The 22652-nt window shown below is 36.0% G+C and overlaps 1 protein-coding gene across 1 annotated transcript; it reads right to left on the reverse strand.

The window, feature by feature from the left end:
• Positions 1-3801: 3801 nt before the first annotated feature.
• RNF212 (ring finger protein 212) lies at positions 3802-20869 on the reverse strand (the record flags this gene model as incomplete). Its single annotated transcript, XM_084263843.1, has 12 exons — positions 3802-3839; positions 5684-5880; positions 6670-6742; positions 8504-8567; positions 9130-9175; positions 10002-10068; positions 10158-10222; positions 11453-11511; positions 13401-13457; positions 14771-14845; positions 19002-19063; positions 20758-20869. The coding sequence occupies 12 exons, from the start codon at positions 20867-20869 to the stop codon at positions 3802-3804; spliced, it is 915 nt and encodes a 304-aa protein (XP_084119969.1).
• Between the last annotated feature and the right edge of the window lie 1783 nt (positions 20870-22652).

The raw sequence follows: 22652 nt of genomic DNA on the forward strand, positions 1-22652 counted from the left end.
ACAAATGGTTTGGATCCTTCCAAGGGACAAAGCATCAGGACTTTAGACATGATGGAGGGAAAAGCTGACCAGAGCTCATGGAGCACACCAGGCAAAGGATCCTTGTGGCAGGATGTCACTAACCATGAGGACATTCAGAAAGCTGATCTTTTTGCTGTGAAGGGTGCTGGTGTGTGTTGGTGTAGATCAGGCAGATTTCCCTGTTGTAGCAGTCAGGGGTTCTAGTGATGCAGGTGATTTAGTGCCTGCATAGTCCTAAAGCCATTTCCTCACGCCATGAGCAGGTTAAATTTGAGAGGAAAAATAGGACTACAGTAGATATGATGACAGTGCTGCATCTTGATGAGTTATGGCATTCTTTCCTGACTGCCAGAACAGAAGAGCTCAAAAATAAGTGGCAGCATTTTTTTTTTCATTTTAATTGGCACAATTGCATAAAACCCTGCTTGGCAAGGATCAGGGACTCTGCCTGACAGACTAAGCATTTCTCTGCAACAGACTTCCTTTGTATTACAAAGCAATAAATAGACATGAGACTACCTTGCATGGTTTAAGCATCACCTTGTGAAAAAGATAAGTGATGACTGTGAAATGAAGCTGAAGTTGGCGATGCTGATGCAAACTTTGGTATCTGTGGTGACCCCACTGCATGAGTGGTGTGGTTCTGACTTGTCATAAAGTCTTATGCTATTGTTTGTAGGTGCATAAAACAGCCTTGTATTGAAATATGGACTCTTGTGTTGTCTCACAGAAGACTGCAGAAGATAAATTAGCATCCTCTTGTGACTTAAAGCCAGAGAGCTGCAGACAGAAGCACTGACAAGACCTGCAGCCTCTGCATTCTCCAAGCTCTATGCCACAGCTTTAGCACCACCATCCCTAACCCTGAGGTCATTAACACCCACTGCGATGGCACAGGGATTCTATTATCCCAAATGCCCAGCGAGTTGCCACAGCTCTCTGTCAAGACAGCTTCCCAATATCAAGCCTGAATAACTTCTTCCTTCAGCCCACTACTGCTTGCCACACCAGCACCACTAACAGCTGCTTCAGTTTTGACCATTCACATATTTGTCTCTGAATTCCTGTTTGAACCTCCAGTTTAGCTCGTTCAGTCTCCCTCCTCTGCTGCCTTGGGTGCATTTCTGATGTTTTACCCTCAGGCTCTACATCACTTTGTTGCCTTTCAATTTATTATCTGTAGCTTTTCTATATAAATTCCAAACTGAACAGGCCGGAGCAGTTGCCGGTTTTACTCCACTTACCCGAGTGGGATGACTAACTAAATTTGTTTCGAGGTAAGTTAGCACCCTCTGGTGTAGCATTACTGTACTGCAATTTCCCTTAAAGATAAAAGGACGCCGACTCTTCACGGAAGCAAGAGAAATGTGGTGAAGGTGGGTGCCTGAGAGGTGAATATATAAACTTCAGTGATTGTTGGCAGATAGAGGAGACTTTGTTTTTTCCATTCTCATCTCCTCGGAGGAGGAAATAGTGAGTATCTCCACCTTAGATGTAAGATTTTGAAAAAAGTCACATTTTAGTCAGTACATTAACTTGTGGTTTTGAATTTTTCATTGTGTCTGCACTGGGAAGAAAGAGGGTCTCAGTCAAAGGCATTGCTACTCGGCATGTAAAGCTCCTCTGCCTTTTTCTTTTACTCCAATTACATCTGTTTTCTCCTCCAAAAGCATTCCAAAGCTGTAACATCTCAGAAGGTGAGTGGGTTGGGTTTTTTTTCCTTCAGAATTAGACTGTGGGCTCAAATAGGTTAGATGGTACCTGTTAAGCAGAAGATACTACTAGATACTACTGAGTATTTAAAAGCAGAAGTAAGATTATATAAGCACCCATTTTATAATACACTTTTCTTTTTTTTGATGTGATGTACCATGTTCTCTTCTCAACCACAAAACAACTCTCCCTGTGTCAAGCTTTTACCACAGAAAAAGTGAAACTGGGGAAGATTACCAGAGAAGGTTGTTACTGAATTTGTGTGGAACCACTGTGGTGAGCATCAAACCAGAAATCATTCCGTTCTCTGGGAATATTTATTCACATCTTTGAATGACAGAGTGCAATTTTTTATTATTGTTAGAAGAACTAGGATATATGATTCCTTCCTAGATGATTCCTTCTAGGGAACCTTCAGACAAGTCCCATTTAGAGACACAACTTTGCAGCTTTATCAACCTCAAATTCCTTCCTCATTTAACAAGGGGGCAAGAAGGAGGGAGTAACTGCACTAATAAACCCCACCTGATTGTAGAATGGAGCTTTCAGCAGTTATCTAAGCTATAGTATGACTCTGCAGACTTGGCTGATGACTTGCAGTGTGGTAAAATAGAAATTAGAAAGAATATCATCATCATCAAACAGAAAAAAACATTGTGGCAGAATTAACATGAGCTGGCAGTCATCTTTCTCTAGCCCAAATTTTCAAGCTACTCCAGCTCATCTGGAAGTAAAGGAGAGTAGGAATTTTACAAAGTTAGCCCACACTCCTTTATTTGTATGTCTGCAGTATTGTAAAATTAAATCTTTCAAATGGAAGTGTGTTTGAAAGGGAATTTACTTAGCAATCCCATCTAAAATACAGAAGTGTGAGAATTTTGGGGAGGAGAAAACCCAGCAACTCTCTCATGGTAAAAGTGTAAAAGAAGTTTTACATCGAAATAAGGGGAAAGTGAAGCCTACAATTTGTTTTGGAAGCTCCTGCTCAAGAGCTGTTCAGAAAACAGGTGTTTCTCCATCTATTAAAGTCATTCAAGGGGCACACTTGCCAGTTAAAACTTATCCAGTAGCTAGCTAGGGAGATGATGTAAGAATGATGAAATCAAATTCAGAGAGAGAAAGAACAACCACTGACTCTTCTGTTTTCTGAGCAAATTAATACTTTCTCCCAGTACGACAAAAACCCCCTCCTTTATTCTCCCCTTTCCATTCCAACTTTTGTTTTAGGCCAAAGAAAACATTTCAACCCAAAATAAATTTACCATGTACTTAGGGGGCTTTATCTCAAGAAAACTGCGTATAGTTTGATGCTTTTTGAAATAGTCCAGGTAAAGTCAGGGCCAAAACAAAACCAAGGTGCATATTTGAAGATCCAGTCCTACCAAAACTTTCACAGACATATGTAGTAACAGTAGGAATATCAATGTAAGAGTTATTCTTGAAAGAAAAAGGCTGCATTCTAGCACCCTCCAGAGTCTCCACTTGCTATTCCTGTGTCACTTTTTTTCATCTCTTCACCCAGCTCCCCCATATCATTCAGTTTTTAGGAAGAAAACATTGCTACCTAAATCAAATGGTAAACTTCTTGGGGTGTGGGATGCTGTCTCATGAGCTCAGCAGCATCTGCTAGCATGTAATATCGTCCAAACCTTACCCCTTTCAACAGTGTAAAGAAAAGGTTATCTACTGAATAAGAACCATAATTTGGAATTCTGAAAATTGAAAATCCAAAATCCACAAACTAAATCTTCCACAGGCACCAATGCATTCTTAGCAAGAAATTCACAGTCAATATATAATCATGTTTTGTCTTAACACTGTTTATTTATACAATATATTTTAAGGCAAAATTTCTAAAAACAGCAAAAGGGTTTTGTACTTCTATTTAAAACTACTGTAGATGTTAATTAGCAAGATCAGTGATATTTTAAATACATTATTCATGCTAAAGAGTTGACTGTTTATGCCAATTTGACATTTAATAGAAATTACAAATACTTTGATATCCAAAGACTGTGTAGGGCTTCTCTAGATGCTTATTGAGCAAAACGATTTGCAGATGTTTGCTTATCTTTCTGTTGAATGTCTTCCAAAATTAGTTGATCCTAGAATAAGAATACAAGTACAAATGGAAAAAGATTTAGTAAGACTAAAACTAAACTTATGTAAATTATTTTGGGAACTATTCAAAGAAGAAAGTAAAAATTATAACAAATTAAAAATAAACCCCATACATTTTGATGAGAACTTTCTAGCTCTTTTTATAAATATAAATATAAATATGGTCTTTTGTATTTACATAAAAGAATTAGGTTTCTCTTTCTGTAAAAGCATTTTTGTCATGTTTGACATTCAGCTATGCAAGTGAATGTCCAAAGTGCTGCTCTGCTTATGATCTGCAATTAAACCATATAGCTCAAAGACAACTAATAATTAAGTTCAATACAGATGCTTTTTTAAAACTTCAATTTCTACTACTCTATTTACAGATTCTGTCAGGTTTATGCACTATTTCACATGCTATATCAATGTCCAGAAATTCCACAGTTATGATGTAAGCTTTACAAGCTATAAGCTTCCTCTTGGACTAGAGAGGCCACGTTTATTAATGTGGACTGAACAATGCTTTATAGCTGAATTATCCTTTTAATGTAAATAACAAAGCTTTCTCTTGTGATGTAAATTTTGCAACGTGAAGAATTAGGTTTCCAAGATGGGATTTGTCAGGATGACCCTGTGATTCTATGAGTTAACCTGCTCCAGTCCAGTTCTTCTCCTGGGCTGGTCTCTATGCAGCTACTTGTGCCAGTTTTATGCTGCACTGAACACAACTAATACCCTGGACTATCTCCATTTTTGCTGTCACTTGTGGACAGTTCTCTGTGTCTTGGCAGGTAGGTCTGTAAGAAATGTCTATTTGAGACTGAAAATATGGCAAATGACAGAACAGGACTAGGATAAAAAATCATGGGATTGGTAAGATTACTAATGAACTCTGTGATTCTATAATAAGTAATAGTAAAAGAAATGAAGTTAATATTGGACAAAATATGGTGAAAATGACCAGCAACAAATGATCGTAACTATCACCTAAGCCTTTCCTCCCAAACTGTGAATATACAGAGCATGTGCAAAGTACAATGTAATAAATATTTACAAAACAAAAATAAAAGACCAGAAAAATGCTTTTGTCATCTTCAATTTTCTTCCCACCCTTTCCTTAATCTTTGATTTTTTTATTTGGTCTGTCTGTTGTAACTTGCCAGAGTGTCTCTTTTCTACATTTCTTGCTTTGCAGGAAAAAGAACCTCTGCTGTTCTATCATGATTTTCCTTTGGTCCATCCTTTTTCCTTTTTTAGACTAATATTCTGCATTCTTATCTCCATTCTTCATAATTATTTAATCTGCTTCCTTGATATACTTTGTTCTGTCCCATGCACTGTTCTGGGCTCCTTTTTTTCTCCCAACCCTTTTAATATCCTCACATTTTTTTCTGTTCCTTAACACATTTTCATTCCTCTTCATTTCATCTTCTCATTCCCCATCCATTGTTCATTTTCACAATGATTTCCCTCATTTGTTAATTTCCATCAATATTTCCTAATTCCTAATAATCAGGTGACTAATACTTCTTACTCTCAGAATACTGCAGTTTCCTTTTACATTCCTTTCTTCTCTGTTGGACACAGGGAGATGTCAGCTGTCACCCACTGTTTATAACATTTTCACAGGAGATACTCTGTTGCACAGAAGGCTAAGGGAAAATACTGTTCGTAAACATGAACATTTTTTGTATTTGCTGACAGCTGCTTCCAATTTTGAAATATCACTTTTCTGTGGCTTAATTTATTTCTTATTTACTGTTCTCTAGTAAATAAGTAATAAGCATATGTTACACTGTATCTTTTTTCAGGAAGTGTTAAATCTTATTTTCTAAACTATACTTGCCTAAGTGTTGTCTTTGCAGAAGTCCAGAGATGGTGATTGGCTGTCTTGTTACAGATGACTGTGGGGAAGGTGATGTAAATGGATACAACTGAGGAGTTCTGAGATCAGAAGTAGCCCATGGCCCCCTTCTACTACTTTGTGATCCAGACGATGATGTAAGTGAACATCCACTATGAGGTAGTCTTATAGGTGTGGATCTGTCAATGACATTAATTAATGGACATGATTTGAGGCTACTTTCATAGCACAAGAGATTTCATAAACATCTTAAATTCATAGTGCTAATACTTGAATATGAATGCTATAAATTATTGTGTTCTCCATATTCCTTATCAGATTTTTACTTCTTCAGGATCTTTACAGATTTTGAAAAGGTAAAGAACAAAATCAATTATATGAGATTCAGAGATGAAAAGAAAAGAAATATTTTTTTATATTTATATATATATTACTTGTGCCAGGAAGATATATTTGGCTTAATGATTATAGAGAACAAGATTTTACTTGCTTTGGAACCATTTTAAGTTTTTTCTTGATGTTAATAATTCTTGCAGTTTAGATATTTTCAGCATTTAGATGAAAGACCTGAAACATCTGCTACCTACTGCATGAAGATGCTCAGGTCATTCAGAAAATAGCTCTTCTGTGGCTACTGTGTTGACATCTTTGATTTTTAGAATTATAAAGCAGGTATGTTGTTCCATCTTCCTACTATGAAATTAATACCCTTTGTATAAAAGTACAACTGGGGATGCCCACAGCTAGAGGAACTCAGATTATTTCTGAGCATTTTTGAAGAACTCAATTTCAAAATAAAACCTTCCAACAGTAACAAACACATTCATACAGGTGATAGATAACCTGCACAGTAACATTTATTTACATATATAGAATATAACCTTTAAATGTACAGAGTATTACAGAACAGGCAACAGAAATTTCAGGCTCTGATAGGAGATGGTAAAACCTCCAAAAGTAGAAATTACCTTGCAGATTCTGCTCTACTATTTTGACTTGACATTAGTCCAGTTGACTGAGAACTTCTGTAGGATACACTACCTGTAAGAATTGAATGTTTGAAAACAGGACTGGCATGAATTACCCACTTTACTTAACAGATGGCTTTAGAAACAGAGATTAGTACTTTAATTGCATTATTTGTGGCAAATTCACAAGCAGCTTATTCAAAATTTAAAAATTATGCATAATTAGAGTAGACAATGAAAGGTAAGGAATTGTCTAATAAAATAAAGCCACTATGTCACATAAGAAAGGTTTAAAATAGCCCTGAAAATGAATAATGTGTTTTTACAATTCAGAACAGAAAACATTTGCTGAGGGATTCCAGTACCTCTTGATGGAAGAAGATCCAGCAAAAGTGAAAGCTATCAAAAGTCCTCAGCAGTATTCCAACAGAGTGTAAAGGTGAAAAACAGTGTTTACTCTCAATAGATTAATCCTCCACACAGCTTAACTGTCATGAAAACATCCTGTTTGACACTCCTGCAAACCCTTCTCAAGCTAAACACATATGTTGGTTTCTTTCACGTTCTCTCATCCTAGATAATTAATACACTATCAAGATAGCTCTGCTGAGGTGCTCCTGGTTTTCAGCTGTTCTTTTTTGTCCTTTCCTCTGAGAAGGAATCTTTCTTTGGTGCACCATTAAATCATTGTTTCTACTTGCCCTTAGTTTTTCAAGTATGCTTTGATTCATCCAGCTTTGCCCACTGCAAAATTTTATGGGTTGATTCTGGAATGTGTTGAATGCATAACTGTTCTACCTGTGACTTTACTACCCAATTAATTATCTATTTATATTTAGAAACAATAAAAAACCCCAACAGTTAACCTCAACTCTCACTATAGTCTAATTCATAAATTTATAGGCAGGCATGCATTTAGGAAGCACCTGAACATATAAATAAATTTTTTTAAAATATAATTTGCATTGCAATGACATTTGTCTCTCTTTTGGGATGTTTGTGCCATGGGAAAACACCAGAGTGGAATAACTCCTTGTGTGGGTGGAGATGGATTCTATACACTGCTGAAGCCAGTGACTGTCACAGAACCATGATGAATGTAAAACCAAGAATGAGAGGGACACATAGATGGCAAACCTGCAGAGTGTTAGGGATTCTGGGAAACTCCTCACTAAGCAACACTGCACTAATTTCAGTACTCTCTATCTTATTTACTCAGAGTGTTACCAAAGCTCTGCAACAGCCCAGTAATGAAAGGAAGTACAGGCAGGTAAAATGTCTACTTGCCCATTACAGGAATACTGGAGGGGGGGGAAACAGAAGGGGGGCTGGGGAACATGACACACCCAACAACAAAACCACAACAAACACCTCTATGATAAATGCTTGATCTTAACTTAATTACCTTGTTTTTGTTATGAAATACTTTTGTAACTTTCATTTAGTTTTCCCCCTTTCCCTTTTGTGTTTTTTGGTATGACATTAACGGACAATGTCAATCTCTGGTGACTATAAACAAATATAATTGTGAAGTTTAACAGAATATTTTCAAGTATGCCTGTTCTGCTCAGCTGTACACACCCTTACAGTGTTTTCACTGCTATTGACTGTGATTGCTCATCAATGATCATTATTCACAGAACAGAGTAAGTTAGTAATAGGAAGACTCATTTAATTCTTCATTTTTAACCATTTCCTACCCATTAAATTGATGTCTACATGACCTCAGCACAATTCAAGTTTGCTCATTAGATTGCTAATGTATGGATCTTAATTTATTAATCCTCTTAACATAATACAAATGTTATCCAGTTACAGACTTTTTTTAACTCACCCATATGTCCATCTTGTGGTGGAGTTATTAAGGATACTCTTGTTGGACCAGTTGGTGTCTCAGGCTAAATGAATGGCAAGATATTAATTAAAGCGTAATAAGCATGTTAACTATTAAGGTATTTCAAGGAATAGTGTGACATTTTTGAGGACTATAAAGCCTGCAGATTCCTGGTATTCTCTGCTGCCAGGTTTGTTCATAGCACTAAAATGCAAAACCTCAGAATTAAGTCACAATTTTTTAGAGAATATGGGGAAGGAGGGAAAAACACATGTATTTTAATTTCATTCCAGGAAGTCCTCTATGCCACATTCAGATAAGAAAACTATCAGACACATCATTTTCAGTGCTGAGATTCCATTCTTAAACTAGCATCTGTTCCTGGATGTTACCTCTCCTAATCAGAACACTAATACAGTGAAAAACTCCTGCCTTCATTCTCATCTTAGAGATGTCATTCAAAACATGCAATTCCCTACTTAAATATTAGGTATCAACACTGCTTTCAGACCACTGGCTTCTACACCTAGCTTTTTCTTTTTCCAGCATTAACAGAATAGGAGAAATCAAAAGCAAATATGTGTGTGTGTGTGTGCATGTAAACATACAGAAAATAAAGCACTTACTTTCCTCATTGGTGAAGGTACAGGATCAATCTCCATTAACTCCATTCTTGGAGCAAAGGTGAAAGTAAGTGTGTGATTATAATAAAAATAGCATAATCACTATAATGACTAAAAGTACATTATATTTTCATGTTCACATTGACTAATAATGGAAAAACATAATACATAATGCATAGCACACACAGGTATTTAGGATTTGTTCCAAAGCCCACCAGAAGTAACAAAAATCTATTAACTGATTCTGAGCTTTGGTTTAGACACTTACAGAGAAAGTTATTTTATGATTAGCATTGTTAGTCTTGAATTTAAGTCCAAAAACCATGTATACATATTTGTCACTCGCCTCCATAACAAGGACATTCTAAAACATTTTCTATTTGTTAAAAATAAAGTCATAGCCACAGGTATAGAAGTCTGTTAGTTTGGTCAAGCTATATGTTCAGTCTAGTTAAAAGTTAATGGCCCTTACTGGAGTTCATCCCATTTAACTTTAGACAACTACAATGTACATACAGGTGTGTGTACATGTCATTTAGTTTTTCCCTCCAGTCAATGGCAAGAGTTCCTCAGTAATTCATCCATCCACCATCCATCCACCCATCCATTCAGAAAGTCTTTAGAATAAAGTGCATCATGCTTTACAATTTTTTCCAGTGAGTACAAAGGCAACCTCTACAAGTAATTATTCTGTACACTTGGATAGGTAAGACCCTCCCTGGTTCTTTCATGCTTACACAATTTGTAGGAAGAAAACACAAAATCAGTAAAACCCAGTAATTTCAAACAAACTACAATAAATGGCTTTGCCTATAAAATACCAGTATGTTCCCACTGTTGAGATTGAAATTGAAAATTAACAGATTTGTACCTACACTTCAGAAGTGGGAGGATGACCAGGATGAAGAGAATATGAATAACCATTCTGTTTTCTTGAAGGATCTAAAGTAATGAATAAATACAATATTAGAACACAGCTATGTCCAGTGATATGTATCCCATAGTTAGCATTTTAAACAAACACTTCTTACTGGAAAGAGGATTTCTACTTGTACTGGAAAATGGTAGTGGTGTAGTTTGTTCAGGAGGTTTCATACTGAAGAGGAAACAGAAGTAAGATATAAGCTGGTGTGGTTAATTCATTTGTCTAGGTAGTCAATAAAACATAAAATAAAAACATTTTATCCATCAATAGCTGGTTTTAACATGACACTATTTTCCATGAAGCAAAATAACAATCCATTTGCTAAGCTATTAAGCACTTATTTGTTATATCATAATGTCTGTATCAGTCATTACATACCCAACTATATCCATTTAGGATAACATTATGGCAAAGTACTTTATAGAACAACAGATGTTAAAATAAATTAACTACAATTGAGGCCAGATTCTTCATTTTGTTGTAGACATTTCCCAAACTTCAAAAAATATCTGGCCATCAAAAGAAATTTTTGCATGTTTATGGTATTCCCCAACAGCCAAGTAACACTGGTACCTTTACTAATGACCATAAATAGGATGAGGATGACTACTAGGCATGCAAGGAGGAGCCCTAAGTCTTGATAGAACTCTGAAAAAATTAAAATTCAAAAAGAACTCTGTATTTGGTATAGCCAAGATATTACTTATTTAAGATGCAGAAAAGGCAGTGGATAAAAACATATAATTATCATAATCCACCACACACAGAGTTTCCTTTTTACTGGGGAGAGGGTGTTTATTTTTCAGTTCTATTGCACCAAGCAACATAAGAGACCCTAATACATTTCTGCTGCCTTTATGTGCCTGTCAGAGTCAAAAGAAAACCTTTACTGAAAAAACACAGGAAAGGAATAAAGATCAAGAAAATTCTGCAGTTACATTGGTGGGTTTGTGAACTGGCTTATTAGGGAGTTTTGAGCAGCCTTGATCACTGGTAATCATAAAAAGGTATTCATGAAGGGCTTCCCTCCAGAATATGGATCTATAGTGCATTGCAACTATATACTAAGTAGTCCTAATCTCTATATTCACTAAAAGGGAAAAGGATATGAAGCCTGTTAGGTTTCTTTTTTCCAGGTTTTTGAAATCTTAGAAAATGGGAAGGATAAAACAGGACATAGAAACAAATGGAAAATGTAATAATTTCACCACAGGTGAATCACAGTAGATCAACCTGATGTCTGTTTTGGCTTGGTTTGTGTTCTGGTAAGAAGATTTTTTGAAACAGTAATGGGAGAAAGGCAAACAAAGCATGGCTTGTTATCATTTTATCAATTAAACTTATGGTTGTCTGATTACAAAGACTATTTCTCATTTACTTTTGCTGCATTAAACCTCTTACCATTGTATCTGATGCACTTGTTGTGTTACTTTCTTGAGAGATTCTTCCAACTTTACAGTCTGTGAGATAATCATAGATTTAAACAAAATCTATTTGTGTGATATATAACTTCATTTTCATACAACTAGTTCTCTAAAGTGTTGAAAGGCTGTTTTCCATTGATTTTAATTGCTATTCCAGACTTACTGGGACAAGAATATAGCTGTTATATATATCCATTAAATAGTCAGCCTGAAAAAGATATGCTTCATTTCAGCAGCCACAGACTGTTTGATTACCTTGTGTTTAGTGTACTGGTAATATTAGATAAACAAATTCTAAGAAAAGTGCTTAAAAATAGTTTGCTTTGATTTTTCTTCCTCTTTTCCATACCTGATATAAAAATATTTTGCATTTAATATGGAATTATCTGGAAAAGATAACAAAACCTGTACAGCATAACAAATACCAGGTTCCCATATTTTAGATTCAAAATTTATTCAGTTCTTTGCAGTTACCTATTTGCAAAAAGCTTCTGTGAAGACTATTTCCTATTATGTTATAGACACAACCAAAAATATCTCTATTAAAGAATGTTATGAGCTTGCAAAATTGAAGCACGTTAAGGTCAAGAGCATTAGGTCAGCTGTCTTGTGTATTTTTTACAGTCCTTCATTACATGATCATACATTATATTTTATGAAGGACATAAAAATTTACTGAATAGCCTCAATACTGCATCTATATTTTATCCTTAATTTGCATTGCACGACCTTATTCCCTCATTACTCTTTGCTGGACATCCAGGCCCAAAGAATTGTGGTGAATGGAGTTAAATCCAGCTGGCGACAGGTCACAGGTGGTGTTCCCCAGGGCTCAGTGCTGGGGCCCATCCTCTTTAACATCTCAATTAATGATCTGGACAAGGGGATTGAGTGCACCCTCAGTAAGCTTGCAGATGACACCAAATTGTGTGAGAGTGTCAATCCACTGGAAGGCAGGAAGGCTCTGCAGAGGGACCTGGACAGGGTACATCAATGGGCACAGGCCAGTCTTATGGGGTTCAACAAGGTCAAGTGTGGGGTCCTGCACTTTGGTCACAATAACCCCAGGCAACGCTGCAGGCTTGGGGCAGAGTGGCTGGAGAGCTCCCTGGAGGAAAAGGACCTGGGAGTGTTAGTGGATAGCCAGCTGAACATAAGCCAGTAGTGTACCCAGGTGGCCAAGAAGGCCAACAGTATCCTGGCCTGTATCAGGAACAATCTAATTTACATAACATCTGATTTTTTTGTGTTGTTCTTATTTCTTTTTCCTAATGAGAGACAGGTCTGATTAAGAAAGTGATGAGCAGAGATGTCAGGAACAATATCCTCTACCTTGTCACTCTGTAGGACTGGATTATTTTAAAGCTGAACAACTTTTAGTATCTTTGAGTAGTGTCACAACACAGGGTCTAGACTTGCCAGGAATATGGATGACAAGTGTGCACACCACATGCCATCATCTGCACCCCGGTATCTGTACAACCCAGCAAGGGTGATTTTATCAAGGTCATGAGAGCCACTGGCTGACAGTGACAAGGGTGTCAGACCAGAAATAAGGAAGGGCCCCCACAAACAAGATAGTCAAGCATGAGAATGTGGTTGTGAATTTCCCAAAGGGCCAAGACCTACAAAGTAGAGGGGGGCAGAAAGAGCACTTGTGTCAAAGGGCCAACTTATGCTTCCTCAGCTCTCCTCACTTTTGGGTCACTGCCACAACTAAAATCTGACTTATTAAATAATACTAACCATAATTTGTAAAGCCCACACAGATCTAAGACAATTAGAATATGGTATTTATAATGACAGAAATAAGGCTATTCTGATAAATTATTCTAAGTATTCTGATAGAAGGGGAATATATTTTATAAAAATAACCCAAAGTAACAAGGCAAACATAAGAAAAAAAACCACAAGAGTAGAGTTACCTTCTGTCTGTGATATGTTAATAAATGTTTACGATGTTTTTCTTGAAATTCTGAAATCTAAAAATAAATATAGTTATACCAATCTTGACCTAATGACCCCTATGCATCCTCAAACTTTAATACTTCACAGTATTAAAATTTTTCTATATTTTAATAAGCACTTAACAAATGTAAATCCTCTCCAACAAAATACTCCAAGTTATTGACACTGATAAAGTCTTATAAAGTTTGTTTAATCTAGTATGCCCTACCCTAGAGGTGGTAGATTTATTTCACTGAATTTATATTTTAACACTATGTTCAATATCAAGGTTAAGACATTGGAAAGCCAGTTTAGCTGCAGTGTTTCTTATTCATTAGTGCTAAGCAAACACATAAAATTAATGGCAACATAAAAAGTAATGTGTCTTACTGGCAATTATAACTTGCCTTGTAAAAATAGCCTGTTAATTAAAAAATAATTGTCAGACACACTGTCTGGTGGTGTGTAAGCACTTCTTGTGTCCAAATGAGGATCATAAATGGTGACAGGTTAAAAGTAAAAACATACAAGGTAGGCAAGACAAGAGCTTGAGGAACAAATTACAATAGCCAGTAACTTACTAATAAATCTTCTCATGTGTAAAGAAACCACTAGAAAATGTGTAGGGTTAGAAACAAACAAGAAACACTTGGAGAAGTTAAACTCATAGTGGAGTATCTAATTGAAATGGTTCCTTCTTAGAGAAGTAGAAGAGCCTGGGAGGTTCCATTGGATACTGATCAAAGGATCAGTAGAGTCTTCAGAAGAACTGATGGAAGAAATAGGCACTCAGAAAGTATTGGCTCTGAGCTGCCTCAGAAATGAGGCTTTGGGTCTCTAAAAGAGTCATGTGTGAAAATGTCGATTCAGTACCAGTGAAAAAAAAGCAAATCAGATCTTAGAAGTGGATAAAAGATGGGGAACATCATTATTTCACTTCAAAAAAATTTAAAAAATAATTTAAAAAAAAAAGTGTTCAACTCAGGCTTTAGCCAGCTCAGGTTTTCACTGTGGAACTTTTTATTGCTATAATCAGTGCACACTATCTGGGCATGTTTAAGGTTCCAGAAGATCTAATTTTTCATTGCATGGCACAGAAAGTGATTTTACATCATTAAAATAACAAGACTAGTGGTCCTCAGAGAGAGTTTGCAAACATAAGCAGTTGACCACCATGAATAATTTATACTTGCTTAAGAACACTGAAACCGTGTAATTAAGGAAGTAAAGACAGTAACTGGCATATATTAATTTTCAAGCTTTCACCTATGTATTTTTCCCATTTATATAAAAATCAGTAAAGTTGCTGATCATTTTGCACAGTTAAAAAGTTATAAGACAGATTCACCTGTGTTATTTCTTTTGAATATTTCTTGCATAACGTATCTATTCCCATGAACAGTGATTGAATATCAGGATTTGTCTGCCAAGAAAACAAAGTATACCAATGTTAGCATTTTTATGTGCAAGCTGTATTAAATAAAGCATTTTGTGGAGTGTTCCTTAAATCTATTGATGTACATAAATTAAAAAAAGGACAGATCAAAAATAGGATGGTACAGAAATTGAAAACAAGCCCAGTTTTATTTATTGTTCTTATTGATCATCTGGAAGTCTTTGTGCTGTTGTTTTACACAGAAGCAGACACACACACAAAGAGTCTGACTGACTGACTGACTGACTGACTGACTGACTGACTCACTCACTCACTCACTCACTCACTCACTCACTCACTCACTCACTCACTCACTCACTCACTCACTCTTATTGCAACTAAGACAATAAAGATTTCCAGAGGACACTAAAGGAAGCTGTTTTGGAATCCTGGAAGAGGCATTGCCTTCAGACCAACAGCCAGCCTTCTGGCTGTCCTTTTCCAGGCTTTCTGGTTGTCACCATCTGCAGCCACACAGGTGCATCTTGTAATTCAGTTTTATTTCAAAGCCCAGTTACAGAATGGTTCCAATGCTGACTGGGATCCCTTTATCTCTCCTGCCTGTTTGGTTGCACAATGCTGTCCTAGAGCAAGAAAAAAACCCTAAAATGATAGTTGAATCTTTCAAGTATTTTATGACTGAGACTTCTAATCAGAAATCATGATGTGGCCTCACAAATGACCATCTGTGGGCTCTGTACTGAAGCTATTATTGCAATTCAGGAATATATTTATTGCCTCTTGTGAGAAAGAAATCCTACAAAAAATAAACTGAATTTCAGAAGGACAGTTCTATCCCAATCTACATAGTAATGTAGATTACTTAGTTAAGCATAATTTTAATTTGGAATACATATATTCCTAATTTATTCATAAGAAAACCAAACAAAATACAGCCCCAAAACAGTTACACAAGATATAATTCTAAGTTAAAATAGTTATATTACTAACAGTGATCACATTTCAATTATTTTTTACTGCAACAGTAAACAGCTTTTAAAAATGAGTAATCTGGCTTAAAAAAAACCCTGTATACCTATAAACTGGAAGGTTCTATTTTATATATTGTGTGTGTAAAATAGAAGTTAGGTTTATGACTAGCCAAAAGTTGAATAAAACAAACCAAAACCAGTCCCAACGTATTTAGATTATAGAAGAAGATTGTCCCAGAAAAAAATGCATCCTTCATGTAAGGAACAACCTTTCAAAATCCAATCAAAAAGAACTGAAACTGTTGCAGACAAAATGTAAATTAATCCCACAAGTACAGAAGAATTGTCTTTTTTAAAAAGAGAAAAATTACAGAAAGGTGAATTATTGAGAGAAATAGGAAATAGGCCAACTGAGAATGAACAGCTTTCTAGGCTACAAAGAAAACAGATAAGTGCTATCACTTAAATTAAAAATACTGCACTGAAATAAAAAAGAGTTAGGTTTTGGTCCATCTGGGAATGCACAAACATATACAGAGAGACAATATTTTTACCTAGTCCAAAATTAGTATAACACTAGTATAAAGTACCCAAGACTAAATAACAGCTGCACATGCCAAACCTATTTTCAATGTGTCCTTATATTATATATATTTTAATGAGGGAATTGAGTCTCATATGTATGAAAAATAAATATGAGAGAAATTAAATTAATAACCTGGATTTGCAACCTATATTTTTCCCCCATATTCTGACATCAGCTACTTTGATGTCCTGTACAGCACTTCATCTGAGCAAAGATGGCATGGACTGTTCCTGCAGAACTGTGCATGTGGCTGCCAAATGTACTCGTGGTTATTGATGAGCTGTACTTGCAACTTCTCTCACCAGGGGAGCTAAACTGCTTTTCCTTGCTTTCCCCAGCTACTATTTGTTATAGAACTCACAGGAGGAAATTAATTGCATTTGAAACTTCCTCTGCTCCTTTGAATTTGCTTGGCATTAGCCAAAGCATTCAAAAACTTTCCACTGGGTGTTGGCAACCTGAGAAAGAGAAAAGCAGGTAGGCAGCACAGTCTAACCTGTCTATGGTATTTAAGGGAAGAAAATACAAACAAGACAACAAAATTTCATTTAGAAAAAAAAATATTGTATTCAGAAATATACTTTTAGCATCTTTGAAATGTGTTCATAGGAGGCAAGCTCTAGAAACCTATTCTGGGTCCTAACAAAGCAATGACCTTGGCTTAAGAACCTATCAGATCTAAGAAAAATAAAACCCAACCAGTTTCATTGCTGGTTTAAAAACTCTTAAAAACAAAGGCTTGAAGAACTCTGTTTATATTTTTTTCTGTTGCATGCTGGAGTAGTAGATATTAACATGATATTTTGAAATAATGAATGGCAAGATTCTGATTTATCCTGACTCTTAGCCACCCTCTGGGAAAAAAGCAAGTGGGGATTGTGAGACAGAAGGAAGATGTTAAAGGTGACAAGCATGCATTACTGTAAAGATGAGAATATTTAATGTGTAGATGCTGATTGCCCCAACATACAATTTAATGAGGCATTTTAACACATTTATAGGACCTCCTACTCATTGGGAATTCTTCCATAGCATCAAGCTCATAAAGGTTACCAGGTATATTTCCACTCAGGCTCCTGAATTATAGGCCCATGACTTTTTTATGTGCATCTTTAATTATCATTCCAATCATTTTATCTATTCTTAATCAAGGCTAAGCAATCATCATTAATGTCTTTTTTAAAGAATATGGTAATTTGTTTCCTTCCAGTTCTCCAGAGCAGTGCCAAGTTCTAATGAAACATCTAATATTTTGGTTAGTACCCCAATCAATGCATTTTTAAATTATTTATGTATTTTTGAAGCAAGTTATCAAGTTCTCTTAAAACACTGCAATTTAAGATTGATCTAACTTCAAAGTTAGCTTTGTTTTCAGCAAGGTGCTGGACAAGATGACCTCCAGAGGTCCCTAACAACCTAAATTGTTCTGTGACTGAAATAACAAAATAATAACAAAAACTTGCAGCCAGGGCAGGCTGATATTGAAAACTTATTAAAGTACCTCCTTTAGAAGTTTTATGAAGGGCTTTATTACTATTATTTCATTGCTATGTGCATTGTTCCTCTGTATTATGTTTGTATTCCTTTGGGGTTTTTTTTGGGGGGGGGTTGGGGTTTTTTTTGGTAGCATGGTCTTCTTCACCCTGTTTCAGTTGTGCAAGACTCTGTGTTTACAAATATGATATATAGAGTAATAGGTTTTTACTTTTTTATATACAGTATGTAGAGGTAGTGATTTCTGTGTTTGTATATACATCAGCTCAGTTTTAAACATGTCTGCAGAAATCATGCCCTTGTTGGAGGTCGTTGCCTCAGGGTTAGTCCCAAATTGTCCTCTATTTCATATATATGATTGCCTTACAGCCTTGTAGGGCTTTATGTGCTAGGTGTATTGAATGCTCTTAGTATTTTTCTTCTTTCATTGTAAGGCAGGCTTGTCCCTTAGGTAGGCATCAGTGTAGGGAAACAAAAATGTTTTCATAACCCATTTATGAAATCAGCTAAGAATTGAAGATGGTTCCTGGGAGAAACAAGAAAATTAAACCTTTCTAATGATTTTTCAAGAAATGGAATTAGAAGCTATTCATTCTCCAGTGAATAACAAGAATTCTCAACAATATTTCAGATCTTCTTCTTAACCCCATATTCATGAGGAAAATAGTTAAGAGAAAACAGGCAAATAAACCAAATACACTTGAAACCATTGATGCACTGATTTTCACTGCCTTTAATTTTCACTAATGCATTGATTTCCACTTCTGTCCTTCACATGAAATAATTCATTATAGTTCACTTTTGCTGATGTACAAATGCCAAAGTCAAGAAACATTTTTCCCCATTTTGAAAGTAGTCAGTGATGTTACACAGCACCCAGTCATGTTTCTTGAAAGCAGTGATATACAGGGCCATCAGAATCTGAAAACCGTCTCTGTAGGCTTTTATTTGAAGAAATACACCAAGCTAAAAGTTGTATAGTGCATAAAGTATCCCAGTCTACCAACTTATCATCAGTAAATATTCATGTCACAGTTAGCAAACAAAAGGGAAGTACTTTGCAATGTAAATAATTTAGCTGTTAAGCAAACTACCAATTAATGTAATACAACAATACTAAAGCTTCATTTACCTGTTTTGAAAGGAATAAGGTATGACAAGGACTTCTACAGATCAAACACTCATCTTTTTTGCCTGTAAGGTAAAGACACATTTAAAATATACATCAAACTCAATAGATATCAAATTCATTTTTAATAGAATTTGTTACCTAAACCTTTGTTTGGAGCTTGTGTAAAGAATCTGAAGATTATAAAAGAAATGCAATTAAACATGAATAAAGAATTTGATTCTAAAAACATTACACACAGTTGCACAGGGAAAATATGTGTGAATGTCATCAGGTCTTACTCCTGCAAATAAGCATTCATGTAAATGATTTTATGAATATCATTAGTGTCACTGAATGCAGGTGACTTTTTGGTCCTTTGATTTAAATAGGACTACTTGCCTCATTTAATTATATGTATGCCTAAGTGCACTAATGAGTTAGAGTGAACCAGATATATGACTGTTTAGATTGGGGGCCAGTCTGGCACTCTCAATAAAATATATGAAACTGGATCTTCAAAGAATTAATAATTTCACTTTGTGATTTTTTTACAGTGAAAAATTAATCACAACACTTTTTAAAACTATCATTTTTTAAATGTCTCTGATTATTTGTAAACAAATATTTCTAGAATGAAAATAAATATTTGTAAGTTATATATGTTATATATAATGTAAACAAGTATTTCCATATTGTAAATAAATACTGTAAGCATATATTTCTAGTAAATACTTATGACAGTGGTACTATATATACAATTGATAACTTTACGAGCTGCTTTCTTTCTAAGGATTCTAAGGAACAATGTTTATAAACATCTTTAAAGAGCAAATATATTTTAAACATGATACTATCATTAGTATTGAAGTCATATAAAAAAAAATACACAATGTCATAGGGCTTTTTCTGCCTAACAATATTGACAGTATAAAGAATAGCTGTTGTTAAGGTTCTAAGAGCCTGACAATTCTATCAAGAGGCTGCATTCTATGATCATCTTTCGTGAACACTGATCTTGTGGAAACTTTCAGTCAAAATTAATTCCAAAACACAGATTAATAATTTATTCTGTGTAGCCTTACAAAACCCAGGTCATTTAGCATTACCTCAAAGGGAGAAACATTTATATTTGTTTACTATTTTCTTCTTTTGAAAAGCAACTTCCTTATTCAACTATCTTTTCCACTGATCTGTGTTGAAGCACATCACAGGAGTCCCAGAATATGACTCAAGAATTGCATACAATGCACAAGGTTCAAAATATTACCTCTGATTCTCTTAATGCTGCTGAAAATGTCCTAGTATTTCAGTGACAATACTGAAATTTCAACTGTCTTAAGACTGTTAGCATAGCCTGCCCTAAAACAAATCCTACGTTTTACAAATTGCTCTTACTAATGAAAAAGCATGTCCTTTCCAAAATGAGACAGAACACAATGCCATCTAATTTTTTTTTTGCAATGCATTCATGGATCGTAAGCATCTAAACTCAACTTTTATTACAGCCTCTGCTTTTCAGCACCTGAAGCTTGTTCCCAAAAAGTCACACTGCTCCAGCCAGATTCATCTGGAAGCAGACTACTATTTAAAGAAAACCAATACCACAAATTGAGTATGTTTATCAATAACATTAGGCTGACTAAGAGAAACTCTCAGGCCTTTCTTTTTTGTGCAGTGAGTCAGAAATGCCAGCAGCTAAGGTAAACTTGTGCACACTGGCAGGGCCTGACCTGCTGAAGCAGAGGACGGAGCTGCCCATGCCTGAAGCAGCCATTACCTTTCTGGAGGCAGACTTCACAGATAACATGGCCGCAGCTTGTGAGGCTGAATCGTGGGCTGGGCTTGCAGGGTTCACAGAAGCAGACATTGCAAAAGACCGGGACAGCCATGGGATGGAGGGGTAGGCCAGCCTGGAGGATAGCAGACAGCTGAGGTATTACAGAGTCTCCTTGCTGCTCCCCAGGGTGAGGCCTACAGGCCTACCCTGCCTCAGCCATGTTCACCAGGTCTGAGGCACTGCCGGGCCCTGACAGGAGGGGCGCAGGGCCCTTGCCTCATGGTGGGGCTGGGGACAGTGGAATTTAGGCCCCAAAAAAAGGTTGTTTTCTGGCCTCTCACTGCAAAACTGCAGAGGGTGCCCAGGTAGGGGAACCTCTTGAGACTTCCCCCTCCCTTCCTCAAATGTGGGAAAGTGAACTGGACCAAACCAGCAAGGCTCCGTGTAGGTGCTTCACCACAAACCCTGGCCTCTCCTCACAGAGGCAGGTGTGCAGCAGGAGCTGCCATCAGGACAGCAGCTGTGTGCAAAATAATAGTGGCTTTTCACTCTTTTAAATGCAGGAGTCAGTAAAGGCTGTTAATTTACTGTCACAGGTTTGTTGTTGCTGCTTTTGAAGGGGAAAAAAAGTGCAAAATTAGGAGTTTTGATTTTTATATTTTACACTGAAAAATTCCCAGTGCTTGCTAGCTTCCCTTGATGCAAATTTTAGTAGAAAATGCCCTTGTAGACCTAGTTACTCTGCAAGTGATAGCTCTGTATATGGCACAGCCACAGACTACATAGGAGGAACCTCCAGCTTTTAACTTCACAAAGACTACTGCCCCAAAAGTGCTTCCCAAAAGATGTATGATTCAGATTCAGCCTTACAGAGTTAATTACAAATCTTGAAGAGGCCTGGAAATGTTTCATCAAAGCAAAGATGATGATGATGATGATAATGATGATGATTATGGTTATTGCTACTTCTACTGCTACTAGTAGTAATACTACTATTATTTTTATTGCTATTATTATTGATAAAGAATAAGCATTCTCCAGCTATATTCAAGGCTCCAAATGACAGTGCTGGTTTGAGTTCAGATCTAATTCATACTGATTAAAATTAATACTAATCCTTTATAAATTCTGACATGGTGCCTGCCCTTTTGGTTTAAAAGCTTAAGTGTATTGTGAGACAATTAAAGTTCATCATTGGGATGTAGTTAGGAGCCTTACACTAAATATCAGCTAAAATCTGAACCAAAGCTTTGTAGCAACCCTTTATTAAACTTTCTTCTTGGCCTTCATATACCATATGGTTGTAACACATCTTTCCAATGACCAAAGATGTTATTTTGAGGCATGTTGTGAGTGCTCTATCAAAGTGACTTTAATAACACTTATTTAGTGGGCATTTCAAGTAACAATTCTCAAGTCTCAGTATTTTTAAATAAAAGATAGACGGCAATGTGTAGCTTTCTAAAGTTTTATTTGGATTGATTTGGTGCACAGAGCATTGCTTTTTGTCTCTATTTTCTATCAGCTTCATACTCACAGCTGTATTTTCATTCCCATACTGTGAATGTAACTGAACTTAAAATGCAATGTCATTTCCTTGATAATGAAAACAAAAGGTTGAGGAGATAGATAAAAGAAAGCAAGAAGTTCCATTAAAACAGATACAGATACAGATTGGTCTGCTGATATTTCAGCTTTCATGACCCTTTAGACTAGTGAAGGATCTGGAAAGACAAGCAGGAAGCCAAACCACAATATTCTGATATCAAATGCTCTCTAGAAACGTTTTACAAGACTGTCCCTTTACAAGTTAACCAAGTGTTAAGATGAGTCATGTTATAGCCACCTCCTATTCCTCCTTACAATACCACTGCTTTGTCAAGCTAATTATTTGA

Source organism: Gallinula chloropus, assembly GCF_964237585.1.
Source record: "Gallinula chloropus genome assembly, chromosome: 4".
Classification (NCBI taxonomy): Eukaryota; Metazoa; Chordata; class Aves; order Gruiformes; family Rallidae; genus Gallinula; species Gallinula chloropus.